The following is a 25,136-nucleotide window of genomic DNA, read 5'->3' as shown; positions in this document are numbered from 1 at the left end:
AACTCATGACTAAGATATAGACAGATTATTGTATCTGTTTCAGATGTAATTTCATGCCTGAGAATTTGCATTGAAGGAAAACTGGTCTGGATCACATTAGTTAAGGCCCTGTTTTGCTGTCAGTTTAATTAAATGGAAGCTGCTGGCAAGGTGATCTCAGTAGGTTTATAGAAGCAGTACTATTTTGTATGTTGGAGCAGAAAACTGTTAGGTTTTACAGTTTGAAAGGGACACAGAAATGAAATCTGTGATTCATTCTTGTTTACAAACTCCCAGCAATGACCTTAGTAATAAATTAGCTGCAGTTACACATTATATGAGGTGAGCTTTACAATAGCTGCAGACTTCATGGTTATGAGAACCATGACCTTTGACAGGGAGGTTAGAACATGAAGTTTTTCCAAACAGTGCCTAGATATTCAAAAGTATTTGCATTTCCTTCCCTTTTTCATGTGAGTAGATTGACAAGATGTGTGGTGAGTGTTCTGTTTGCTTGCCACTAGATTGTTGTCAGGCAGAAACCGCCCAAAACAAAAAAGCCCACCCTTCAGGAGCACTGATTTATCTGTTAACTATGTCTGGCATGCTGCCTTTTGGCTTTGATTTCAGAGAGACACATATTTGGTTACTTTCATAGGCAAAAGCACTGAACCTGACTTTTAGGGGAAAAAATTGTTTTCTTTCCCTTTTTCAGTTCTGTTTATGAGATCCTGACGTACTGTATCGTAATTGTGCAGCAGTTCCAAGTTGGAGAAAAGAAAAGTAGAACTGGCTCCATCAGCCTTATTATTTGAGAGCCAGCTTTTCTGGGTGACTTAGTGGGACTGAAAGTGCATGTTTATGCCAGTTAATAACTATCCTGTGACACCAACTCAGATGATATAAAATGCCTTTTTGTTCTCAAGAATTGTTCATATCACCTATTTATATCTCCTCTCTTTTTTATTTTGTTTTTTTATCTTAGAAATTTTTGCTGAGCTGGAATTGACTTGCCTTTCCCCCCAGATCTGTTTGTTCACCTTTTTTTGCTTCTTTCAGATATACTGAAAGAGAAGGATTTTTTTTTTCCATATTCTTTGACCAAGGAAATCCAAGTCTTACCTTTTTTCAGCTACTTCTCCAATTTGATGTCACAGTGTGCAAGAGTAAAAGTTGAGAATTCGAGAAAGTTAAAATTTTTAATCATGTTACAGTAATTGTGTAATTTATTCTGTATGTACACACAAACAGAAGGTGATTACACAGACATATGGTGATGACTGCATAGTCACCTCTGGTGAAACTGCACATATCTCTTTGTGTGTGTACATGCAAGTGTATATGCTACTGAGCTCCAGTACCCATAAAGCACTTGGCCAAAAGATTGTGTTTTTGAAAGGCTTAACATTCTTCATGTAAGCATCAGAAGTAATAAAATACATTGTTTGAGACCTACAAAGATCAAAAGAGAAAGGAAGAAAAAGGGTTTTAAAAAAGACTGTAATAGCAGCAAGAGAAACAGAACAAGGAGATTTTTGGGAGACCTCTTCCCTGTGAATGCAAGTTTTTTTTTTCAAGGAAGCTGTAGGAGGAATCTGTGTTTGAATATTAACTTCAGTCATGCTGTAGCCCAGTGCCTCCAGTAAGCATGAAGCTGGGCATGGCTGGAAAGGTGGGTGGAGATGAGATTTGGAAAATGGTTACATAACTGTAGGTAAGGGAAGGGAAGAAACTCTTCAGTTGCCATCAGTGCTTTTGTCTTTCCCAGTAACACAATGCAATCCGTCCCAAAGCATTTCCTGGTGTTTCCCTACATGTGTGCTCACCTCTTCTTGGTCTTCTGCCTTAGCTGGGCGATGATCTACCGAGGCCCAACTACCAATGGCAGTTGCTTAGCAGTAATTAAAAATAAACCAACAAGCAACAAACTCTTTTCACATCCAGGGGCTGTCCATCAAAGCTGATCCCCAGCTCTTGCTTATGTGTGCTAGGGGTAGAAAAAGAAGAAAGTCTCAATTAGTTTTGATCCTGACAGTGGTGAGGTAAGGAGTGCAGAGAGGTTGGGGAGGAGTTAGTAAATTATTTTGTGTGGATAAGTAGCAAAATACCTAACATGGTGGGATAAAGAATGCTCAGTTTGCTTTGCTTCCACTGCAAGGAGGGACTTCAGCTGTCTCCCCCTAGAGCTTCTAGCTGGACACATTGTCCTAGGTGGCCCCTGTCCCATCAGGCGTTTGGCTGGCTGTAGAGAGCTCAGGTTTTGTATCTCTCAGCCTGGCTCCCTGTGTTACCCTGGTCTGCAATGCAGGTGCATCCTTCATACTGTGGAATTGCCGGGTTCCTCAGTACAGTTGTGTTGGAAAGCTGTAAGAAAGCAAAATCTTTGCGGAGGAAGTGCCTTTCATGGCAACTGGAAAGGAGAAAAGACTTTCCCAGTTGTAGTGGTGGTAAGACTCAAAGCTGGTAAAAAATTTCAGTCTCAAGAAAGTAAAATCAAATTCTTTAGCAGCTAGCTTATTTTAGTTTTTCCTTTCCTGTTCTGCTTCGTGACATAACTTTAAATACTTATGTTGATTTATGAATATAGGTATTTTAAATCTGTAGTATGCTGAAACAAAATTACTGTTTCTTGCCCTATCCAATTATACAATTGAATTTAGGCATGTAATAATGCATGCAACAGAAATATCCATCATGACAGATTGAATTTCATGAAGTACAACACAAGAATATTTATAGCTCCATTCTTAAAGCCTCTTCTGAATCAAAATATACCTCCTTGGTATGGCCTTTAAAAAGAGGAGAAAATCTGAAACATTTTAAGTTTAGCCCCAAACATACCACAACCCATTGCCTATACAGGAAAGGGGTGTAGGTTGATGATAAGCAGAAAATGATAGAATAATTATTTCTGCTAGAAACTGAGGATGTGACATTATTTGTACAGTAACACAAAGTCATTATCTGACTATGCCACTGAAATGAAACAATAAAGATCGTACTTAATTTTAAGTATTAATTCTGAGGAGATTACTTGCTCTCCCTCTACCATTTTAACTATTAAAACAAATTTGAATTGCTAGTCTAGTTTCCCACTGCTTTTTAGCAAGTGGGAAAAAACTCCCCTCCTCCCATCTCTGTTTAAATGTAGACCTTTGGCATTCCAGAAATCTGACCTTGTTTGTAGGGAATGGCTCGTTTTTTTATAATGTAATATGAAGCACTCTTGTGTTTTGATTCCATGAACTAGAGAGTTTAATGTTCCAGCTTTCCATGATAAGGATATGATCTGGTTATAGATAGAAACGCCAAAGGAAATTAGCTATTGTACTATTCTTTAACATATTTTTTGCCTAGCAGTTTCATTTAGAATCATTTGGAATAATCTTGGAGTACCTTTTTAACAGATTCTTTTTTTTTTCTTCTTTTTTCTTCTTTTTTTCTTCTTTTTTTCTTCTTTTTTTCTTCTTTTATTTTGTGGAGTTTTGTTGGTTTTGGGGTGGTTTTTTTGTTTGTTTGTTGTTGTTGTTGGCCTGGGTAAAAAGCAGGGCTTTACAATATTTCTTCTAAAATAAATGTGAGGCTGCCTCATTTATAGTCAGCGTGCCTTGATTACTTGCAGACATGCTGGAAATTTACATGTGCTTTTCTCCATTATAAAACACTGATCTGTTCAGATCATTAGCTCCCTCATGACTAGAGTTTGGCAGCATGCCAAGGTATGCTAAATCTGTAGCTGTAAATCGTGAGTTGAAATAGCAGAAAGTGGATTTCTAACTTAAAAAGTGTAAACAGTTTGGAAAATGAAGTAATTTTAGAGTATGATTGATTGCCTTAAGATTGCACTTTAAATTAGCCCAGGGTCTCCACTGCAGATACATGCACTAACTGCTCATTATATATTTTTGCTTTTCTTTGGAACAATAGCATTGTTGGTAGGCTTTGAAACAATGTATGTTTCTCCTGGAGTGACCTTTGAGGAGATGAATAGTTTTATTGTGTGTCCATTACTTTGCCTGAAACAACATTTTTGAGTTAATAATTTGCTCTGGTCTATAAATAAAGGAATCAAAATGCAAAGCAGCTGTATTATGCTGTATATAGTTTATCAAACTTGTGTTTAAACATCACTGTTTGAGATTGGTAATGCACTGTATTTTTTTTCCCCCTCTGAAAAGGAAGTAATGTTTTGCTTAGCCTGGAGATTGGTCTTTGAATTTCATAGAAGCAAAATTATTATTTTTAGCACAAACAATTGGTGAATGTTCTGCGGGACTGCTACACTGCATCCCTTCTTTCAAGGACTCTGCTTCACTTAACTGTGTCTGTGGGATATGGGCCTGTGAGCTGAAAGGGAAGGAGTCTTTGAAAGGCACATTCAGGATTGTGGAAAACGTTTGTTAGATTTGGAATGTTAAAAGTTTAGGGCATCATCTGCCCAGCTCTGTCTGCGCTGGTCAAGAGCAGTTAAGTAGTGGGTGATACAGCAGCCTAGTGATGGAAGAATGTAATATCTGGTGTCTTGTGGGCTCTGGCTGTTTGCAAATGGTGGCTGAACTATTTGCTGCTCTTTCCTAAAGAGACATTGATACTATTCCTGCCTACCCAGGATGTCTGAAGTCACAAAGGTTTCCAGTATGGAATATCACCTCAGCGTAACTTTGTGGGTGTGGGCACGTAACTTACATGTATGTGCTAAACATACAGATTATCTGCAGCCAGGACTGTGGGCTTTGACCATTCAAGAAATTAGGAATGTAAAGCTATTAAGCTGACATTAGTGGTATTTACAAACTACAGTAAATAGCTCTGACTGCTTTAATAGAATATATAATAAAAGCTTGTACGATTTGGTATTAGTGTGTTTTTCATCTCTTTCCATGTTCTAGATTTGGTATCTAGCATTCAGTAGATACATAGCTCTGTTTTGTTGTTCTTCTGGAAGCTCCTTTCCCAGACAAAATTTTTTCCCAGTGTTATTAGCCCTCCTTGATCTTTCCTTTCTCCCTCCACGTTTGAAATGAAGATTTGCACTTGTGAAAGAGGTATGGCTGAGAGGTCCGAGCACAGGTCTGGGAGCCAGGACCTGCTGAGTGCTGAGCTCAGTGACTCATTCCGTGGCCTTAAGCAAGTCAGAACATCTCTGATGAAGTTATTTCATATGTAAAACAGGGGAAATAAGACTTACCTGTCTACCTGCCTCATAGGAATACCCTGAGGACTAATTAGTGTCATTAAGTGCTTTGAAATAGTGCTATCTATTATTAAAACAAGTTCCAGACTAGTAGATAGTGGGTTAGGATTGTTTCTTACTTGGGAGCCTTCCTTTCTGCTGGGTGTGGGACCGAAGCCTGTTGGGAACAGAGCACAAGCCGCCTGGTGTTTCTGGAAGATTGGCAGGGTTCTGCCAAGCCCTTCCTAGGCAGTTTCATTACAGACTTAATGCTCTCACTGAAAAATTGGAAAGAGAGTTTGCCTAGAGAAAAGAGTGGGAGGATACTTGCTTGCACTCCTCAGCTCATAGGCATAACTTGTCCTGAAATCCTTTCTCACCCTGCCTCCACCTGAGGCTTTCTCTGATAATTCAGGTAGCACAGCTTCTCCTCTTTTCCAGGAATGGTTTCCTGGTCCTGCAGAAGAGGAAGAGAAATCCTGTATTAGTTCTCAGGAGAAGTGTGGGGCTGAGTTGTTATGCTCCCATCACAGGGAGCCCTTTCTTATTCAGAAAGCCATTCCTCTTTCTTGAAGAGCAAATGCTTATGTTCTTTCCCTTCACTGGATAACAGACTCCTTTGCACAGTCCTTAGAAGGCAAAATCTAATTTTGGGTATAGGATCCTAAATTCTGCAGGTGTGTGTCTGCTGAAGTCTGGGAGTCTTTCCATCATCATAACAAGGAGGGTTGTCATCTGACCGGCAGCTTCTTTTGTTCTCTGATGCATCTTCTCTCACTGTATATTTTTGTACCTCTCTTAGAGATGCCATAATAATCTAGTTCAAAGAACCCAGCCTTGTTCTCACTGAAGCCTACAAGCCTGGTCTTTCTACCAGTGAGACTAGGACTTGTTCCAAATTACCTGAGAGAAGCTTCCTTTCTCTCCATTTGCTCCACACGCATCTCTCAGGCCTTGAGTAATTTGCAATGAGACGGGAAAGCCTGAGTGAAATTTTCCAAGGGAATTTTCTCTATTTTAATAACATTAATGGAATTGCTTAACACTTGATCAGTTTTTGCATTGTATGTTGCTGGGATTTTGGTGCTTTCTGATTTTCCTTCGGTACCAGAAGGCCCTGACCTTAAAAATGGGACTGAGGGTGCATATGAGCATTTGGACCCATTGTTGAACCTCAGTCCTGCAGAAACGTTTTTGCACAAATATTGGTAGATATGATTTTGAGGAGGTTCTCTGCCTCTCTTCTTGTGCCTGCAAGAAGGGGAAGCGATCAGGAGCAATTGTCCCACAAGCTCTCACATGCCTGCAATTAATTCTTTTTCCATAGAAAATGAGGATTTGCCCCAGGAACACCTAATGAAACAGCCTTTGTCACACAGGAAGGCCCTGTCATTGCTGAATTTCAGCACAGTTACTTCGTTCATTTTATACTGCGTATCACTCAGTTTTTGGTCCCTGTATCATAAAAGGAGGTGTAAGTTAGGTCCCTCTTCTTTTAGACCGTCTTCCTATTACTCATTTTCAGCTCCAGTCCATTTTGTTGTGATGCAGAATAGGATTAAATGAGAAACCATAGATTTATGGGCACCCATAGACTTCCTCATATGCCTATAACAGCTTTTAAGGGTACATTAAAAGGCTGCATGTTGTTTATCAGAGCAACAGTTTGGGGGTTATTTGGTGCAACATCAGTTCGGTTAGCAGGTGAGGGTTTCCAAGTAGCTGGGGAAGTGTGGTACAGGGTGGTTGGGTAGTTGGCCTGGAGTATGGCAACTCCCATCTGGCCTTTCCTCATAGTCTTCATGTTGATTTTGATCTCTTCACCGAGAAGGAGGGGAACCTGAGTAGGGTTCTTTTGGGGAAGAGGTATGTGCTCCGTTGGGATGAGATAGAAGACAGCAAATTCTTGGAAAAGTATATATGACACGAGCATTTTTGTAATTGCTCTTTTAAAAAAAAAAAAAATGGCATCGTGTTTCCAATTCTGTGCCACTCCTGATTTAAGGAGATAATAACATGAGTTTATCTGTAAAATCCTTAAACTGTGATTTTTGTTTCCCAGCTTGACTTCTTTTTCTCTTGTTGTTTTTGATTGGCTTCCAAAAAAGTTATTAACATGTTGCAAAACAAATACAAAGGGCCACTGAAGCTTATTAAAAATGGTTTCTTTTGTTTATATCTGGCAGTTGACAAATTGTGTTGTGCTCTATCTTATCTGCTCCCCTGTAAAAGGTTACATGAGAAAATGGCTGCCAGTAAATTGCTATTGAATATTATTGAAGACTAAGCATACAGCTTCTCTATTAAGGACCGCTTTTAATGCTCTCTATTCAGTCTCCCCCCTGCATGTCTCTCTAACACTTGTCTGTTATATTATATTTGGCACAGAAGGAAACATTAAATAGAAAAGCAACATCTGACTGTGGTGTTTCTAGACCCTATTATCCCTCTGTCAAATGTCCACATGAGCAGGGTACAATTTTTGTCTGTATTGATGATGATTTTTGAAGGCTTTATGAACTGTCTTCATAGTGAAGTGCTAGAAACAAATGAAATTGAAAAGCATATTTTTACAGCTTTGGAAATCTTACTTAAATCAGTGTAATGAGCCGCACTCGGTAAAATGTAATTATTCTCACTTCTCCATGTGTCAGAGAAATCAGCAGTATGGTTAGGGAGAGGAGGGTTACAGTGAGCTTGTTATTTTTATAAAGAGGCAGATACTGCTTGTGTAGTAAATTGTAAATAGTAGTAATGCAGTTTTTATGTGTATTAAATACCCTGCAAGAATTAATGGGGTTGTTACTTCATTAAGGGTTTCAAAGAGGTCATAAACATCAAAAGCAGGGCTTGATTGTTTAAATCATTGGGCCATTTCCACCCTCCACCCCTCATGTTGGAGCTCTGGGACCAGCAGCTTCTGCCGCTGCTATTTCAAGGAGGGTGCAGTTCCTCCAAATTTTCAGAGTGATAATGAAAGAGCCCCGTGTGAGACACCAAAATAAGGCTTTTGACTCATACTTCTGGGTGCAGTGGAAAATGAAGGCGGTTGATTCTGCCGCAAGGAAAAGGTGATGAATCAGTCCCTTATACGTAGGGCTGCATTTCCTTGTCTGTCATTTATGTTTGAATGGTGTGCAGAAGTGAAAGAGAGAGGAGATGACAGAAGACCTGGTTAGTCTGGTATTAAACCCAGTAACTCGGTTTAACTCTCAGCAACTTCCATTTCTTTTCAGTTTTTCATGCCACACAAGTATGGATTTGTCGTGGGCCTCTTCAGCATAGGAGACAAATAACAGATCATGAGATTAAAATTCTTCAGTCCAGAGAATATTTTGAGGAAGAAACTGTTCAGTCCTGATTACTGGGTTGGGGAATCTGTTACATCTTTGAGCTCATTGTTCCAATGGTTAATTATCACTGCTGTAAAAATGTGTGCACCTCTCTTGCCAGGGGCTCTAGTTGCATGTTTCTCCGCCAGAGCAGAGTTCTTACTTCTCCAGTATTTTATCTCTACAGTGCTGCACGTCAGAAAGGGGGACCAAGACACACGATCATAGAAATAGTAATAATAATACAGAGGATGAGAAAGTGTTGTTGGGAAAGTTAGTGGATGTGAGGATGTGACTGCCCCCTCACAAGGGTGCTGTAGGGAATGTGTGACTTCAACCTCAGCTGTAGTACTTGTGTTCATAGCATAACCCCCATGCTCAAGTATTTACAGTATCAGGCTTTATGTGTAAGTACTGAAGTGTAGTTCAGTGGTATGTTGGATGGTGTTCAGAGATTGCTGAAAACAGTGCATTAAGTAGCACTTTAAATTGCAAAGTGCTGGTTCCATTTTTTTCTGTGAGAATGATAATGCTTATTATCTGATTGTTCCCTGTGCAAATCTTACCTCAGGAAAAATTAAATTATGTTTGAATTCAGCTAAAGCAAAGCATACAGTTATTTTCTTTTGTTATTAAAAGGGATTTTTACTATTGGTTTGTTAAAACTGGAGTAGCTGCCATGTTAGAGCCTGAGATGATTTAAAAGCAAATACAGAGGCAGAGCCATTTACAGTACAATTGGCTTGTTTAATGTGATTTAATTCCTCTTGTTGGCTTCGTCATATTACCAAATTATGTTTTCAGCTCCCCTCCCCTTTTTAATTCTCTCTTCTTTTTGTTGTCAGCAGAATTGAAGCTGCTTATCAGTAACCACGACAACCAGGATAAATACTTGTTTTAAAGCTGATGCACATTCAACCTGAATGGTTCGCATGACCCAGAACATTCAAGAGGACAGGCAGCATGTGCTCCCTTCTGCAATCAGTCTCCCCCTTCCCCCCCCACCCATCTCCATCTGCTTTAGAAAGCTAATAGGGCAGTTTAAAAACCTTTTATATCAGAGCAGTTTTCTGTAGCTGTCCATGGCTGTTTGGACATGGGCTGGCCCATGCTTGTGACCTGATGATTAAGGAGAGAAGGAAATTTTGGGAGGCAGTGAGGTGATTTTGCGGCCATATCACCAGTGTCAGCTTGCTTTTCTTGTGTTCCTCCAGTTGTCATGGCAGTCACCTGCCTTTGGCGGGAGGGTGAACTGCTGCTCTGCAGACCCTTCTTGAAGGGGGAGCTAATCCCAGCTGGACAACAGCTGAATAGAATTGTCCAGGACAGGGAAGATGATTGTGGTAAGAGAGAAGCCTCAGCACAGAGCCACCTGGTCCATGCCCCATCTCTGGCTGGGGCCACCAGAGGCAATTACTTCCCTTTTGAGGAAACAGGGATCTCTCACTTACCCAGAAATTTCCCAAGAAGAATTTCTGCCTGGCCTCTTTGCTCTCTCCCTTGCACTCTAAATTGTTTGATGCTGTAGAATAAATCCTTTAAGCTCTCTCTGTCTCAGTTTCTCTCTCTAATGGGGGATAATAATTTTTACTCATCTCCATAAAGCAGTTTGAGGCCTATGAATGGAAGGGTTATATAAAAGCTGGAAATTATGAGTGTCAGTCACTCTTCTTTTGAGTCTAGAAACACCTCAAAAGGTTTATGAGGCACTTCCTAACTTGCTGGAGATCCTGGGAGTGCAAGGTTGGAGCTGCAGTTATGAGGAGCTGAATATAGGATTAGGGTCTGGAAAAGGATGTGGAATACCTGGTTGGAAACTTTTGCATATTAAATTTCTTTTGTCTTCTTCAAAAATTGGATTTAAGATTTGAATTTTGAGTGATTTACTGAGATAAGTATTATAGAATATTTGATTATATGGACATACTGTCAGTCATTGATCAGGATGCTTGGGTTTGTCCCCATTAAGTAGGAGTAAAACAACTCTGATCCAAATGTTTTTCGTGCCATGTGCTTTAAGTAAGTATTAGGTGACGCTGTCTTTTTTTCTTTTTTCTAATGGCTGTATTGATGTTCAGTTGATCAGTAGTTTCAATCTTGAGTAGATTGTAAGTATTCTCTTTCTTTCAAATGTTAAACTAAGTTTAGGAATTCTTTGAAAGGCTGATGCTCTGCTGGCACTGTGACAGAAAACGAAGGGATGGGGAAGTGGTAGGAAATTCTGAGAATTAGCTCTGTCCCCTCCTTAGAAGGGGAGAAATATCTGACACATGCAGAAAGGCTGTACATTTTATTCTCTCACTATTGGCAGAAATAGTGAAAGGCAGAAACTTTGGCCTTCTGATCAATTTAAAAACGGAATCAGGCAGGCAAACATCCATGTCAGAATTACAGGCAACTTGCTAACACCTTCATTATCTGGTAAACATAAATGTAATCACTGTATTCCTTTCCTGCAACAGATTGCTTTTGTCTTGATTGCATTAGCATTCAAATAGACGGGGATTCTCAAAGCAAGGATGAGTAACATGGGTCCCGCTGACAATGAGGTATCCCCGTTGTGTCAATAATTTACCCAAATTTATTTAAAACCAAAACCACAGATTTCCTGTCCCATCTCATGTGGCTAAATCATTACTGTATTTGCATTTATCTGTGAGAGAAATACGATTCGTATATTAATGTTTTTAGATCTTGTGATTAATTAGCCAGCTGAGGCATACCAAGTATCTTTTCTGGAGTGAATAAAGACCGTGGGAATGAAAAGGCAGAGTGGATTGGAAGAGCTGTGTTTGAGAAGTCTTTCCTAACCACTGGAGAAAGGGTGGAAAGGGTGCTAAAAGTGTGCTTTGTGACAATGATGCAGCTACCTGAATTCCTCGACTGATGCTCTTAGTCCACAGCAGATTCCTACTGTGGGGCATGGATTCCGGCTGTGGTTCTTAGCTTGTGTCTGTGCAAAATTTTGTTGTGAGAAGTGGTCAGGCAGGAGCCAGGCATGAAGGAACCTCCCATGAGGGTTATTTCACTGGGAAAGCTCTCCTTTCCCACACAGGAGTCCCCAGAGGTGATGACTGTCATTGCTGCTTGGCCACTTGCAGTTATCTTGGAAGTTTAGAGGTGTTTGGCAGGTTATAGCTGGACTATGATATGGGAAGGTGTTCTCATAGCATCACTCCTCTTAAAGATTCCTCTTAAAGGTGTTGAGGTCATAAAGACCCAGTTTCTTATTCATCTTTGTGGTTGTTCTTTCATTGTTCTGCTGTTTCTCTTGCTTCTGGACCTTTTTAGAGATTCAGGGGTTTTAGGTAGCTGTGTGGTAAGTTCACTTCTGTCTGCTGAAAACTGTGCTCTCTTTCTTTGAGTTTTTATTAGAACGGGCAGCTCTAAGCTGTGTAGAGCCTATCTGACCAGCAGATACTGGTTTTGAAGGATGAGCTACACATCTTTGCTTCATCTACACTTGTGTTCTCGTGCCTATATTGCAGAAAGTCATTGCCAGAGGAGTGGAACAAGAGAAGGAGAACTAGACCTTAACAGCTGGAGAGTCTTGGGAAGTCAGTGAACATGCTGGCCTGCAATAGTCAGGAGACCTCCCACCGCGGAGGTCAGAACCATGTTCATTTAGCACTGCACCAGTCCCTCCAGACATCCAGATGTATGCTCCATTACCTCTGTATCACCAGCATATTGATTATCATGGTCAAAGCCATTGCATATCATTATGATATGTGAATCCTCTGGGAGACCCCCTTAGTAACGGAGGGTTATGAAGAAGGCAGAGGAGAGAGAGCACAATGTGGGAGAGGAACCTGATGGACAGAACCTTTCCACTTCCTTCATTTTTTCTCTGTATTCCAGATAGCTCCCTTGCTCAATTTGCTACCCACATGCCAAAGCAATGTCCCATTTTATCTGGTTCCCCGGATACTTCCATTGCTTATCTTACGAAAATCTGTGTGAACATTTATCAAAACAAATGGCAAGCCTGGGACCTTTTAAGTAGGCTTTTTTTCAGTTAATAAAAGCAATCTTCTGCTTCTGTTATGTTAAAAGTACATTATCTTTTTATTACAAACTCTCTACAGCTCTGTCTGTTTTCCTTCTTGGCAATTTCATGACTGCTCCAATTGATTGCTGTATGGAGAATTATAAAATCATCAAGGGTGGGGTTTTACCAGCTGAGTTACAATACAAGCCATTTCTGAAAATAACCACAACAGTGCAATACTGATGTGTAATTTACGTCACAGTGTGTTTTTATGAATAGTTTGTGGCATTTAGATCTAGAACTGAATATCTCTTCTTTTGCTTTTTAATCAAGCCTGCTGCTTTTTTCTTTCTTTTTGTACTTCCTTATATTTTCCACTCCAAGGCTTGGCTTTCCTCCAGCTTACCAGATACATGGAGGAGGAAAAAATTGATTTTTTTTGTTCTGTGGTTTTGTTTTGCTTTGTTTTGTTTTGTTTCATTTGCTTGCAATTTAACTGCAAGTGTGTTTCCCCTTTGATGTATACATTTGTGTTAACTACCTCAGAAGAAATGGTAGATGTGTGATAGAATATATTGCACGAAGGTAGAGCAGAGAATTGATAAGAGATGTAAAAGTTTGCAATTTCAAACCATACCAAGCAAGTGTTTCTATTTAGCTTCCTGTGCTGGTACATTTCCTTTTTAAAAATTACTTTCAGTATAATGTCTTGTAATTAGAACTGGAAATCACTGAGTAACTGTAAAAAGAAAAAGAGCACTTAAACTGAAAAGAAATTTACCTCCTGAGAAATTATATTCACAATTTTTTTTCCCTTTAATTTTCTTTTTCTTCCCTTCACATTACTGAGTTGTTAACGATAGTAACAGATGTACAGACCCTTATCTGTATCATTGTTCTGCTTGTGTTTTCAGGGGGGGCAGGGGGAAGTAATTTTCAGTAATACAAAAAATGAATGGACAGAAAATGGGAAAAAGCCTAATCACAAAAAAATATTCTGTGTCACAACAGAGTAGCAATTAAATTGAAACTTCAATATAATTATCAATAACAGTCGAGCCTGGAAGGGTGCCAGGTGCTTAAAGTTGGTACTCAGCCTTTATGTGGTTGCTAGGAGGATGGCAAAAAGTATAAAGCTTAGAGAAAGGAATGTCTAATGTAATAAAGTAACAGAAGGTAGCATAAATCATTGTGAGAGCAGTTCATATTGACATTATTTTACTTAAATTGGGTTGAAACTAGACATTTAGTCTTACAAGAGGCACAAATTCATATTTCTTCTGCAAGAATAACTCCGTGCTTCTGGGAAGAAGTGGAGTGTGCTTTCATAGCACCAGCCTCATACATATTTGGAATCTTTTAAGCAAAAATCTTAAAATGTTTGTTTCTGTTGGCATCCAAATGCATTTGCACTAATACGATTAAAAGAACTAAAGGGCAAAATACTTGGCAGCTTTTGCAGTTGAGGTAATTAGGTACAGGAAGAAACATGCATAGTTTTTCCATCAAGCTCTATAAAATCCTGGTGTGAAGGTATTTTTAAAGAGAAATAATGCTTACTGATGTTGAGGGTAGATTATGGCAATTAGCAATAACATTATAGGCTGATGTTTCTGAAACAGCAAACAAAAAGCATGTTACATTTTTTTTCCTCTGTTCTCTGTAAATAGTTCTAGCCCTAGATGGATTTGCTAGGAGTTCGTCCTTTTAACAGGCTTTTTTTTTGGGGGGGGGGACATTTAATTGTCTTGCCTTACGTATTAAAAATGGTTGTGCTGATTTGAAAAGTCAGTTCTTGCATAGATTCATTGTGTTTGGCATTTCATGCATCTCTTACTTACAAAGACAACTTGAAGAACATGTAATCCAACATAAATGTCAGGCTGTGCCAAATCCCAGCTCTCTTTACCCCTTACAAAGGGAACTGTTGGATTACATCTCTGCAGATATAGGCAGTGCTCAGAAGGCAGGGGTGGAACCTTGCTTCCTAATTACAGTTTCTCTGTTTTCAACCCTGAAATATAAAAATAAATGAAAAGTTGATGTTGAAGGGGGTTATTAAACCACACAATTATGATACAAGCTTAGGATTAGAGTAATTTCAGTTAAGCCTCACAAGCAGAATACTGTAGGTATTATCTTTTACCATGTTGTCTGTTGAAGCTAAAATGAAACTCAGAAATACAGCAACTTGGTTTCCGAATACCTCAGTTGTATGTTTATAGAAGTCATGTTGTTTTTTTAATTCTAATGGAATGTGATCCACATTTTGAGCTTTGTTTATCCTAAGAGGAAACTCTTTCTGATCATATTTCTGAAAATACTTGAAATATTCACTAAGTCCACCATTAAATGGCACGTGTGAGATTTTGATAAAAGCAAATAACAGTTCTTCAGGCTTGCATTTTATTAGGGATTGGTCTGCTTTGATTTCTCTTTTCTTAATGTAGGCGTGGTTGAGGAAAAAATCTTTGTTCCAGGAACACTGTGTTTGTCTTTCACTAAACAAATTTTCAGTTTATTCAGCCTTTGTTCATGCTTAGATGTATCTATTGAACCTGGAGTAAAAAAAAGGAAAGGAAACAAATGCATCACAAAATATGCACTGGAATTGCACAAGCATGTATGAAAGTGATCCTGTAAAAATTACTTGGTTTTAAATTATGCTGAGGGTTTGAGTTAAGTCGTCAGATGTCAGGGGTATGCAGTTTGTGTCATTTTAAGCAGGGACTTGCGGCACATTTGTCTAGAAACTAATGGTTTACTACAAAGGCATGTGGGACAGACATTTATATACACCCTGTTTAAAAAGCTGACCACATCCTGGCATAAGAAAAGTGCTGTCAGATTGACAGATTCAGCTCACCGCTATCTACACAAAGGTATAAAATAGTAATAACCATCAAACAGGCATACATTAAACTCCTGAAGGACCTGGAGGATGGATCGTGTGCTTGTTACTTCCTAGAACAGTTTTCCTGATCTGATTTTTAGAGTTTTCTAATAAAGAAGAGAGTACCGTATTCCCAGGAGCAGTTGGCTCAATTGTCCTGTTGTGCAAGCTTATGAGATACTTGTTGAAACAAAGAAAAGCATGACCACATTGTTATTGGCCAAAAGAGGTTTTAGGGTTATCAATCTTATTTTCTTAGAAAAGTAATGTCAGTGCTGTTTACCAAAATGCCTTTTCCTTTTCCTTTTCCTTTTCCTTTTCCTTTTCCTTTTCCTTTTCCTTTTCCTTTTCCTTTTCCTTTTCCTTTTCCTTTTCCTTTTCCTTTTCCTTTTCCTTTTCCTTTTCCTTTTCCTTTTCCTTTCCCTTTCCCTTTCCCTTTCCCTTTCCCTTTCCCTTTCCCTTTCCCTTTCCCTTTCCCTTTCCCTTTTCCTCCGCCCCCTTTTCCTCCGCCCCCTTTTCCTCCGCCCCCTTTTCCTCCGCCCCCTTTTCCTCCGCCCCCTTTTCCTCCGCCCCCTTTTCCTCCTTTCCTCCTTCCTCCTTCCTTCTTCCTTCTTTTTCTCCTCCCTCCCTCCTTCCTCCTCCCCTCCCCTCCCTTCCCCTTCCCTCCCCTTCGCTCCCCTCCCCTCCCCTCTGTGAGAATTCTGAGTTTTAAAAAGTTATGACTTTCAGGAGCTGTGATAGTAAAGATTGTGCTTCACAAGTCCTTTTGTCGTGTTGATTTTTTTAACAGCATTGCATTCATCTGCAGTGAAGACATTCTAGGTGATAGATCTGCTTCCAGAGACTTCTTAAAATTTAGCCTTTCATGTGTCAACATTTCCATTGCCTCACTTGAATCTAGATGAGTTTTGTCATCGTATTTAGTTGGGGAGAACTGATCTGACTTTTCTTTCACTGTCTGAAATTATTTTTACTTTAGGAGTAAGAATGATGATTTCAGTATTGGTAATGGGATTAATTAGTAGACCTTTTGTCTCTTGCAGAAGAAATAGCTGAGTTATTCAGTAATCAGAGTACAGAAGAAAACAAAAAGTGAATGCTGTTGCTTTCTCTTCATTGGCATGCTTGGAAAGCCATGCTCAGTTATGTACCTGAGGAGATAAATGAGCACAGAAAGAGGTGCTGTTGAGTACAGGCTGCATAACTGCAAATGAGTCATTTCTCATAGTTGTATCCCTAGTTGAGGTTGGTTTTTTTTTTCCTCTTAGGTTTCCTTCTGGTTATATGATGACACTTGATTGTGATATTTCAAAATCTGCCACTTTCATATGTGACAGCATCTAAACCATGGAGGAATGGAAAGCTCTGAGGTCTAGATTGCTTTATATTTTGAGCCTAGCAGCTCAAGCTGTTTGAAAATTCATTTGCTTGTTGTGCTCTGTAAGACTTTTATTGAGTCCTGCTGAATTTGCAGTTAATGTGAAGAAAGTTGCTTCCACCTCTTGGGGTTTAGCAGCAATGACCATGTCAAATCAGCCCACCTCCCCAGCCCAGAGGTTCTTCAGTAACTGCCAGTATCAGGTACTTCCAAGGAGAGGTAGTAGCTGTATGCTCTGAGGCTTGTACATCATTATTTTTAAAAGATGCTAGCTGATGTAAATATGAGTATAGTGGAGCTATATTGGGAACTGAGTAAAAATTACAGATAATGTTTCTATTGAAGCAGCCAAATTGGCTAAGTATGGAGGAGAACACAGTTTGATTCAGGCCCTTGGCCAGTTTCTGCAGAGGAGTGTTTTCTTGCTCATCCAGGTAGTCCTTGGTGGTAAGTATGGGAAAATGAACGGAAAGGCAGAAAATAACCTATTTAATAAATTTTCTTTAAATTTCTGTTTTTAACCTTTCTTTCAAGACTCACTGTGCTATAAAAGTTGGGTCTTGAGAAAAGACAAACTTACTTCAGAATAATTAATTTTTCTGAAATACTTGAATTATGGCTCTTGTTTTGTATTTTTCTGGTATACTAAGAGTATTTTTTTCTGTTTTTTCAGGTGAGGATGATGAAGATTCAAACCTTTTAATTCTCAGCTACCCACAATATTGTCGATACCGTTCCATGTTAAAGCGCATTCAGGACAAGCCCTCTTCAATACTAACAGACCAGTTTGTTTTAGCCCTTGGAGGCATTGCAGTAACAAGCAAGAACCCCCAAATCTTCTATTGTCGGGATACATTTGATCATCCTACCCTAATAGAAAATGAAAGTATATGTGATGAGTTTGGTAAGTCTCATTACAGCTATTTTCTTTTTCTCAGAAGTAAAGACATTTTTCATATTTTAAGTGTCCATTGATTTCCAAAGGGAAGATGTGATTCCTTTGAAATGAACCAATGCTATTTATGATTTAAATGTTCAGTACCAAATATGCTCTTTCTTCTCTAAGACTGAAGGCCTTTAGCCTCTGGTGATCTCAGTATTGCACTTGATTTCACAATCAAAGATAATGTTACATGGGTAGAGTGTAGTATAGTCAGGGTTTTTTGGTGTCAGACCATCCCAGTGATTGCAGACGTGTTTTGAATATGTGGCAGAATGCATGCTGTGTAGACACCTAGTAATGGGTCCAGTGTAGTTTCTTTAGCAGTGTACAGAATTATGTTTTATCCCCCATATCACCAGATGGATGAGTTCTGTGGCTAGTGCTTGCAAAGTCTGCTTGGTGGCGAGTATACCTTTGCATGCAAGACCCCTACATCTCTGCAAGGAGGCTCCTGTGGTCTCTTAGAGAAAAAAATTCTGCTGATGCCCTTAAACGTATAATAATGAGTGTAAGAGGGAATGTTTCTGCTGGGAGAGTTGTCTACCTGTTTTTCTGAACTCGAGCGCACTGGCTATGACCTTGGTTCCCAGCTCAGGCATTGTTGTGTCAGCAGAGAAACCCTGGCTCATCTGGTGACATTGGGACATTTTGTAAGGTAGTGCTCCTCTGCTGCTCTGCCACTCCACTCCCAAAAGGCAGATGAGATCCTTCCTCATGTGATGTTGTCACTGGAGCACATGACTGCTGGGAGTAGTTTTAGTTTTGTGCTGTCAAGATTTTTCAGACTCAGGCCCAAACTGTCAAGTCTGCTCACACTCACACAAAACATTACAGGCTTTGAGTGAACTGTGAATAAAAGTGTTGGTTGCTCTTAAGGGGTGGGGATGGTGAAAAAAATGAATTAAAGGCCCTGGAAGTTGGTCCAATGGCACAGTAGTATTGCGTTGGTTTTTATTTACTCTGAGCTCAAGCTCAGAATATAAAGTTCAGTTGTAATTGACTCTCCTTTTTATATGGGAAATATTATTTTAGGCTTGAAGGTGCTTGATGAGCCTACCATCTGCTTTCTGTTGAGTATTTTATTCAGGGTCATTCCTTGATTACAGGTTTGTTGAAATAGTTGGATCCATAATACAAGTATATCATGGAATATTAGTAATAGATGAATCAAAGAGATGTGGAGTGATGCAGAAACTATGCTTAGTGAACCATAGCAAGTGCTTTGTTCAGCCTCTGAAAGCAAACTATGCCATTCTCTTGACCTTTGTGAGGCAATTATCTCATTATCAACCAGAGCCACAGAAATCTTAGACACAGAAATTAATAATGTGTATTTAAACTTTAGTTTGGTTTAAGAAGCAGATTTTTAAAAAATCCTATTAAAAAAAGCCACAAAAATCCCCAAAAAATACTGTTTAAAAGTATTTATTATGAAAATAATGATGTAAAACTTTCAAGCCCTGTTGTTTTAAGAAGAAAAAACTGGGCAGTGTGTGGTTCCATATCTGTATTGCAAAACGTATGGTGTCAATTATGCTACCTTTTTGAAGACAACAGGCAGAGTAGTAGTTTATCCATTTCTTTGCTGGCAGGACAATAAAACATACTGTGCTTCATTATACAGTTTACATTGATACCGTGTAGATGGATGTCACATATGGAAAGTGATGACTGCTAAGGCTAAACAGAGGCAAGGTGGTACAGCAGATAAATAGATTACTCTAAGGCACTGGTATTTATCAGTCATATCTGAGGGGATACCAGATTACAAAAATGGTGAAAAAAATTCTGAAAAGGTGTCTATAAGGAGATCCAGACACATTTAATTTGAAGGTTTTGTCTCTCTCTTACCTTGCAAATGAAGTAAGTGTGCAGAGGGAACAAGATAGCATTTCACCATTTTTACCTGAATTTCTCCTAACTCTAAAGCAAATATGAAATTTGGGAAACACATTCTGGTGATGTCTTTATGTGGGAAGCACTGGAGCACTGGTTTCTGATATGGATGCCAAGTCGTCTTCAGAAGCATTGCTTTTTGAGGCAAGTCTTACACATTCTCTCTGTGCTGGAGTATTTTGCAAAAGATACAGCATGTCACAAATGAGACACCAGAAAAACCTTTACAAAGAATCCCCAGCATGTAAGCTGTTGACCTTGTTAGGCAGTTTTAATTGACCAAAATGTTTTTCCTGGAAATACACTCTCTACTGTCAATATAAATTTGTAACAAAAAAAAATTTGTTGAGCTCTGCCTTGTTCTCATACTCCTTGCCTCTTTTTCACTCTTCTGTAGGGTTTAATAAAAATAAATAAAGCTGGAAATGAGGAAGAGGAATTAAGTTTTGTTGACAATAAATAATGTTTTGGTGTAGGACTTTTTAAAGCAGATGTATGTAGATGCTGTCTGCGAGCTCCCACAGGTATGGCCGGAAGAGATGGAGCAAGGCTTTGGGGTTTGGATGTTCTGGGTTTCCATAAAGCCTGTGAGGCTCAGGCTGTGCTAAGTTTCCCCTCCAGCTCCAGCTTGGGCTGCCACAGATGCTACCATAACCACAGCTACCTGTGTTTGCCTCCACCCTGTGTGTCCACTGCTGTATTGCATGTGCCCAAGTGGTTTGGACAGGAATATTTAGGACCAGTTTTCTTGCACAGTCCTCTTCTGATTCTCGTCTGGTTTGGTTCAGTGTACCACAGTATCCCATCTAGGAGGCTGCTGGAGAAGTGGGCTGCTGAGAGAATGGGCTCAGCATCTGGAAGGCTCAAACATTTGCATGTATTTCTTTGCAGCCTGCCACAGAAGGACTTGCTCTACATTTACAGAGGAAAGACTGCTGGGAGTGGGAAGCCTCCTGTTCCCATTCTTGTTGACATAACTACTGATTAGTTAATCCAACAGCCTTGGAGAGTTTCCCTCCAGAATGCAAATAGGCTCAAGAGCTTGGTTCTGTTCAGAAAGCAGAAGACATAAACCATGCTTGGATGTCTTGGTAGCCCAACTTCCTGGCTATGACCACAGTCAAACTCCACACGTATCACTCTCCTGAAATAAGAGCAATTAGAGGTCCTCACCAACATGAAACAGTCCAGGTAGATTATGAAATGAACATGAGCAATAAAAATGAACATTTCTCTGGAACTCGAGACATTTTTCATAATCTTTTTCATTTATCAGCCTCTGGGGCTACTGTTACTGAGTAACTTTTGTAAATGCCTATCATTTACTGGCATCTGCTGTGTGGTCATACATGCTGCAAGGGAGAAGAAATGAAAAAATTAGGTTTCTAATAATTTTCATTATACACCAAAGTGATCTAGCTGGAGGCAAAACGCTCAAACGCCTGTGAGTGTTCAGAAGGTGTATCTGAAGGTCACTGCACATAAATCAGTGTTGCTATAGCAGCACACGTCCTCAGTGTTTGCTTGTCCAAAAAAGGTGACTTCAGTTACCAGGCTTGTGCCAGCTCCTTGGCATGGAGTGGCTTCTAAGGCACATCAGTGAGCCAGGATCCTTCTGTGATCCAGCTGTGGTCTGGGTGATGGTGAGTTTCGGCTCCATCAGCTTCAGCAGATAAAAATCTCACACAGAAGGATTTGTCATGGTTCTTTTCTAGATAAATGTTGTAAATCCTGTCTGGTAAAGATGAATCCAAAGGCTGTCTTTCATTCTGTGAGGATGGGCTTGCTTTTCTTTAAACAGGAGTGTGATATAAAACTGAATACCTTATTTCTTTTCAATTTTCAGAATCTGTTTGGTAAATTTTAAATAGTTCTGGATTATTTTTACAGCATGCTAGGTTCAATATGCCATTAAACAATCTGTTTGGTCCCTGGAGTATTATAAACACATATTCATGGCCAAAAGAAGGTTTTGGGCTTGCACGTAAAGCCCAATTTTTTTATGAAACATTTAGTACCGAAAAGAATCTACAACCTACTGTGGTATAAATACAATTTTTTCTCTGAAAAATTAATCATCTTAATTTGGCCATAACATGACCAATGCAGAGAGAAACTGCTCATTGAAAAAAAAAAAAACCTGAGCAAAAGGGCATTGCAGGCCCCACTTATCTCTTCTTCCCATCCCCCAAACCAAACTTAAAGATATATTTCTCACTAGGGGAGAAGTTATGTACATTAAAATGCAAACCTCAAAAACTTCAGCAGCTCATCTCTCCCTGTAAAACAATGTGAAGAAGGCAGTTTGTCTCACTTCCAGGGCTGGCAGGGAGTGGTTGAGAATGAGGGGTGACTTACCAGTCCTCCCAGCTGCTGGAGTTGCTGAGCCAACAGTTTCAGAAGGACTTACCCTCCTTCTTGTCATTGGCCAGGGAAGCCATGGAAGAGCATCATTGTGAAGGAGAAAGGACTTTTTAGAGATCATGTACCAGAAAAATGATGTGGCATGAAAGCTGGTTACTTCAGGATACAGAGTGGTACCATTCCCCTGGTATAGCTGAAATTTGTTCTTTGCTCTCATTATGCATCTTAGTTTACAGAAGTTTGTGACTCACAGATAAAATCAGTTGTTTGGGGGAAAAACATAACAAAATAAAACCTTGGCAGGGGATGAGTCTTTAAACAAACAAACAAACAAAAAAGACGGAAGAATGTTTTCAGTCTAAATGAAATACAGCTTTCCTGTTGGTGACTTACTTTATTTGTGTGAGTCAAAGAGTCTAAGTTGGCTTTTCTTTTTAAATTGTCTTCAGTACAAGAATTGTACTTGGGTGGACTGGGTGGTTTTTTAAAGTTTTTCATCTGATGTAAAATATCAGCATTATCGCTGTTGTCCGTTTTTGCTATCCTGCAGGGTAATTTATATCTGTGAAATTCAGAAAAACCTGAAGTTTCCATATAGATGCTTTGGGCTACTTTGTTTTAATATAGATGTGATATTGGAGTGGGATTGGTGCTCCTCTACAAAGACTTTTTTAAAACATTTAGAGCTGCAATAGGAGGAGTATGGAGACGTTTTATTAACATGGGTACTGGGAGCTCCTTAGATGGAGCTTTACAGTGTCATCTTCAACAGGCTGAAAAATATGCAAATTTTTTTCCAAGGTCTTCGGCAGGGTGGCTTAGCTCAATATTTCAAAATTTAGGTCTCTCAAAACAAAAACAGGATATAGCTGGAGGGGAAATAGTGATTAATGCATAATAGTGCTATATACAATATAGATGAATGTACGTTTCCTCTTCCTTCCCACCTCACCTCTGCAAACACAAGCTTTTAGCTTGTGTTTGCAGAGAAAGTGAATCTTTGCACAGAAATTCACTTTGCACAGAAAGTGAATCTGTAAATGTTCTGAATTCTGGTCAGATTTCTTTCTTATTTTGTTAATTCAACTATAGACAAGATATTAATGATCCCCAGATGTTGTTTATAATGATTGACTTTTCAGTTGTAAAAAAGTACTTGGAGGATTTTTTTTTATAAATTTGATATTTTCTAGTGTGTTTTGCACATTCGAATTAAAAGGCAGAGCTGTTTATGTGCCCAATATAATTGCTTCTGTTAAGTGATTTCTCCATTCTTAACATGTTTAGCTCTAATTGCTTTTTCCCCATACATCTAAAGATAAATATTTGCAGGTTTTGCATTCTTTCACTCATTGAAATGCAAAAAATATTTGTATACTCAAACCAAAAGGCACTGATAAGGGGTCACAGTATGCCTTCCTTAGTGGCGTAAATCCGGCATAACTCGATGCACTTCTGTGGCTGTTACTGAAGATTTTCACCAGTTAACCAAAGACAGAATCTCACCCAATGTTAACAGTAAGCTGTTAAGTAAACATAAGTAATGTGCAGTAAAGTAAGATAAAATACCTTCCTGTCTGCAAGAAGTTCAGTGGAAACAAATGCTGTAAGCTACTCCTTTCTGTTTTTTTAGTGCATTTTCACTAATAACCATTGTTGTAACCAGAATCAATAGTAAGATAGATTATTTTTCATTATGTAATCAAAACTCCTTGATGGAGAACACTCATTTTATTTGGGTTGTGTGTTCCTGCTGCCCTCAGGAAGGCAGCAGATGCTGAGTGGAAGGGCAGGTACTGCTTGAAAAACAGCCTCTGCCCATTCCCTCAGGCCCCCTGGCATCCCTCCTCAGCTGGGGCTGGTCATGGCTGTCAGCTCAGCACAGAAGAGCAGGGCAGCTGCCCGAGAGGCCTGCAGCATGCGCCGGTGTCACTTCGAGAGAGCCACTCCCATGGGAGAGTGCCTGGGAATTTGGTGTGGCTCCTTACTTCTTCAGGTGCCCTTGGGTAGCAGTCTTGGAGACATGGGGCTTGTGCCATGTGCCTGCAGTGACTACACGGGGCCATGACCGGGATCCTTAAGAAATGTCAAGGTGGTGAGCCATGGAGTGCCCAGTATGGCCTGGTCTAGGATAGCTCTGGGTTTGGGGCTCTCACTGGACAGGAGGTGAGAGATCTTCTCTCAAGAGTGCCTGGGGCCTGGGTGTGCCCAGAACTTTGTTTTATTTTTTAGCTTTGTGATTATGTGATGGTATTGTGAGGTTTACATGTTTTACCAGACAGAGCTCAGCAGAGAAATAATGTGTAGTTCCAGCAAATGAGGGTTTGCAAGTGAGCTGCTCTTCTGTGCCTGATAAATGTAACCCATAGCATGCATTTTGTCATCTGTTACACACACATCCATTTCATTGATGTGTTTCATTGATGTGTCCATTCAATAAATGATTGTAGATGTACATTAGTAATTCCTTCTATATAAGATTTCCCCTTGATGGCTGGTTTTACAATTCAGCTATCAAAATCATGTTTTGTGATCGTAGCTTAAAGTAAGCTGGGCTGTCTTCATCATATTTGTAAGCCATGTCCATCATAGGTTGTCTCATTTCTGGAGCCATCTCCTTTGCCTCATATGCCTTCATTAGCACATCCTTGTTTGACTGTTCCCCTGGTTTGCATGCCTCCCTTGGACCACCAGGCCTGCTCAGACTCTGGAGCTGTGCCCACTGGCAACCCAAGCCTCATGAGCAGCATCCCTGAGGTGTTGAGGCTCAGCAGTGGCAGTGATCAAGGGAGACTTTTATGGCCAGGGAAGGGCCCCTCTTCCCATACAACTGAAAAGTGAAGTGATTTTGTATCAGAATATGGTCACATTCTTCTGATTAAACCCACTCAAAAAAGACAACATTGTAATATTTTCCAATGACTGTTTATCATGAATTATGTCAGCCTTAGTTTAAATTGCTATTATTTCTCCTTAATGCTTCTTGGTGCCTGCGTAATTTACAACATTGGCAGCTGTGGGTCTATGAAATAACCTTTCACAACCGTCATGCAATAGTAAAGAACATGAAGTTTTTGTTGTTAATTATTATGGGACGCCTTTAACTTTTTTACAAAGTGGCATAAAATATTGTTGAGGTATTTATGGTTAAAACTACTTTTACGTGGATCTATTTTGTTTCTGGCTA

At 39.6% G+C, this 25,136-nt stretch overlaps 1 protein-coding gene across 5 annotated transcripts in view; it reads left to right on the top strand.

Annotated features, from left to right (window-relative positions):
• ARID5B (AT-rich interaction domain 5B) overlaps nt 1-25,136 on the top strand; it is a 114,495-nt gene that overhangs the window by 29,281 nt on the left and 60,078 nt on the right. For all 5 annotated transcript variants that reach the window (XM_058841134.1, XM_058841132.1, XM_058841135.1 and 2 more), the window contains one exon: nt 17,420-17,650. In XM_058841134.1, coding sequence (XP_058697117.1) covers nt 17,420-17,650 — 231 coding nt within the window. The remainder of the gene's footprint in view (nt 1-17,419; nt 17,651-25,136) is intronic.

The sequence above is a fragment of the Poecile atricapillus genome, chromosome 6 (genome assembly GCF_030490865.1).
Source record: "Poecile atricapillus isolate bPoeAtr1 chromosome 6, bPoeAtr1.hap1, whole genome shotgun sequence".
Lineage (NCBI taxonomy): Eukaryota > Metazoa > Chordata > Aves > Passeriformes > Paridae > Poecile > Poecile atricapillus.
This window is presented reverse-complemented; position numbering and strand designations above follow the sequence as displayed.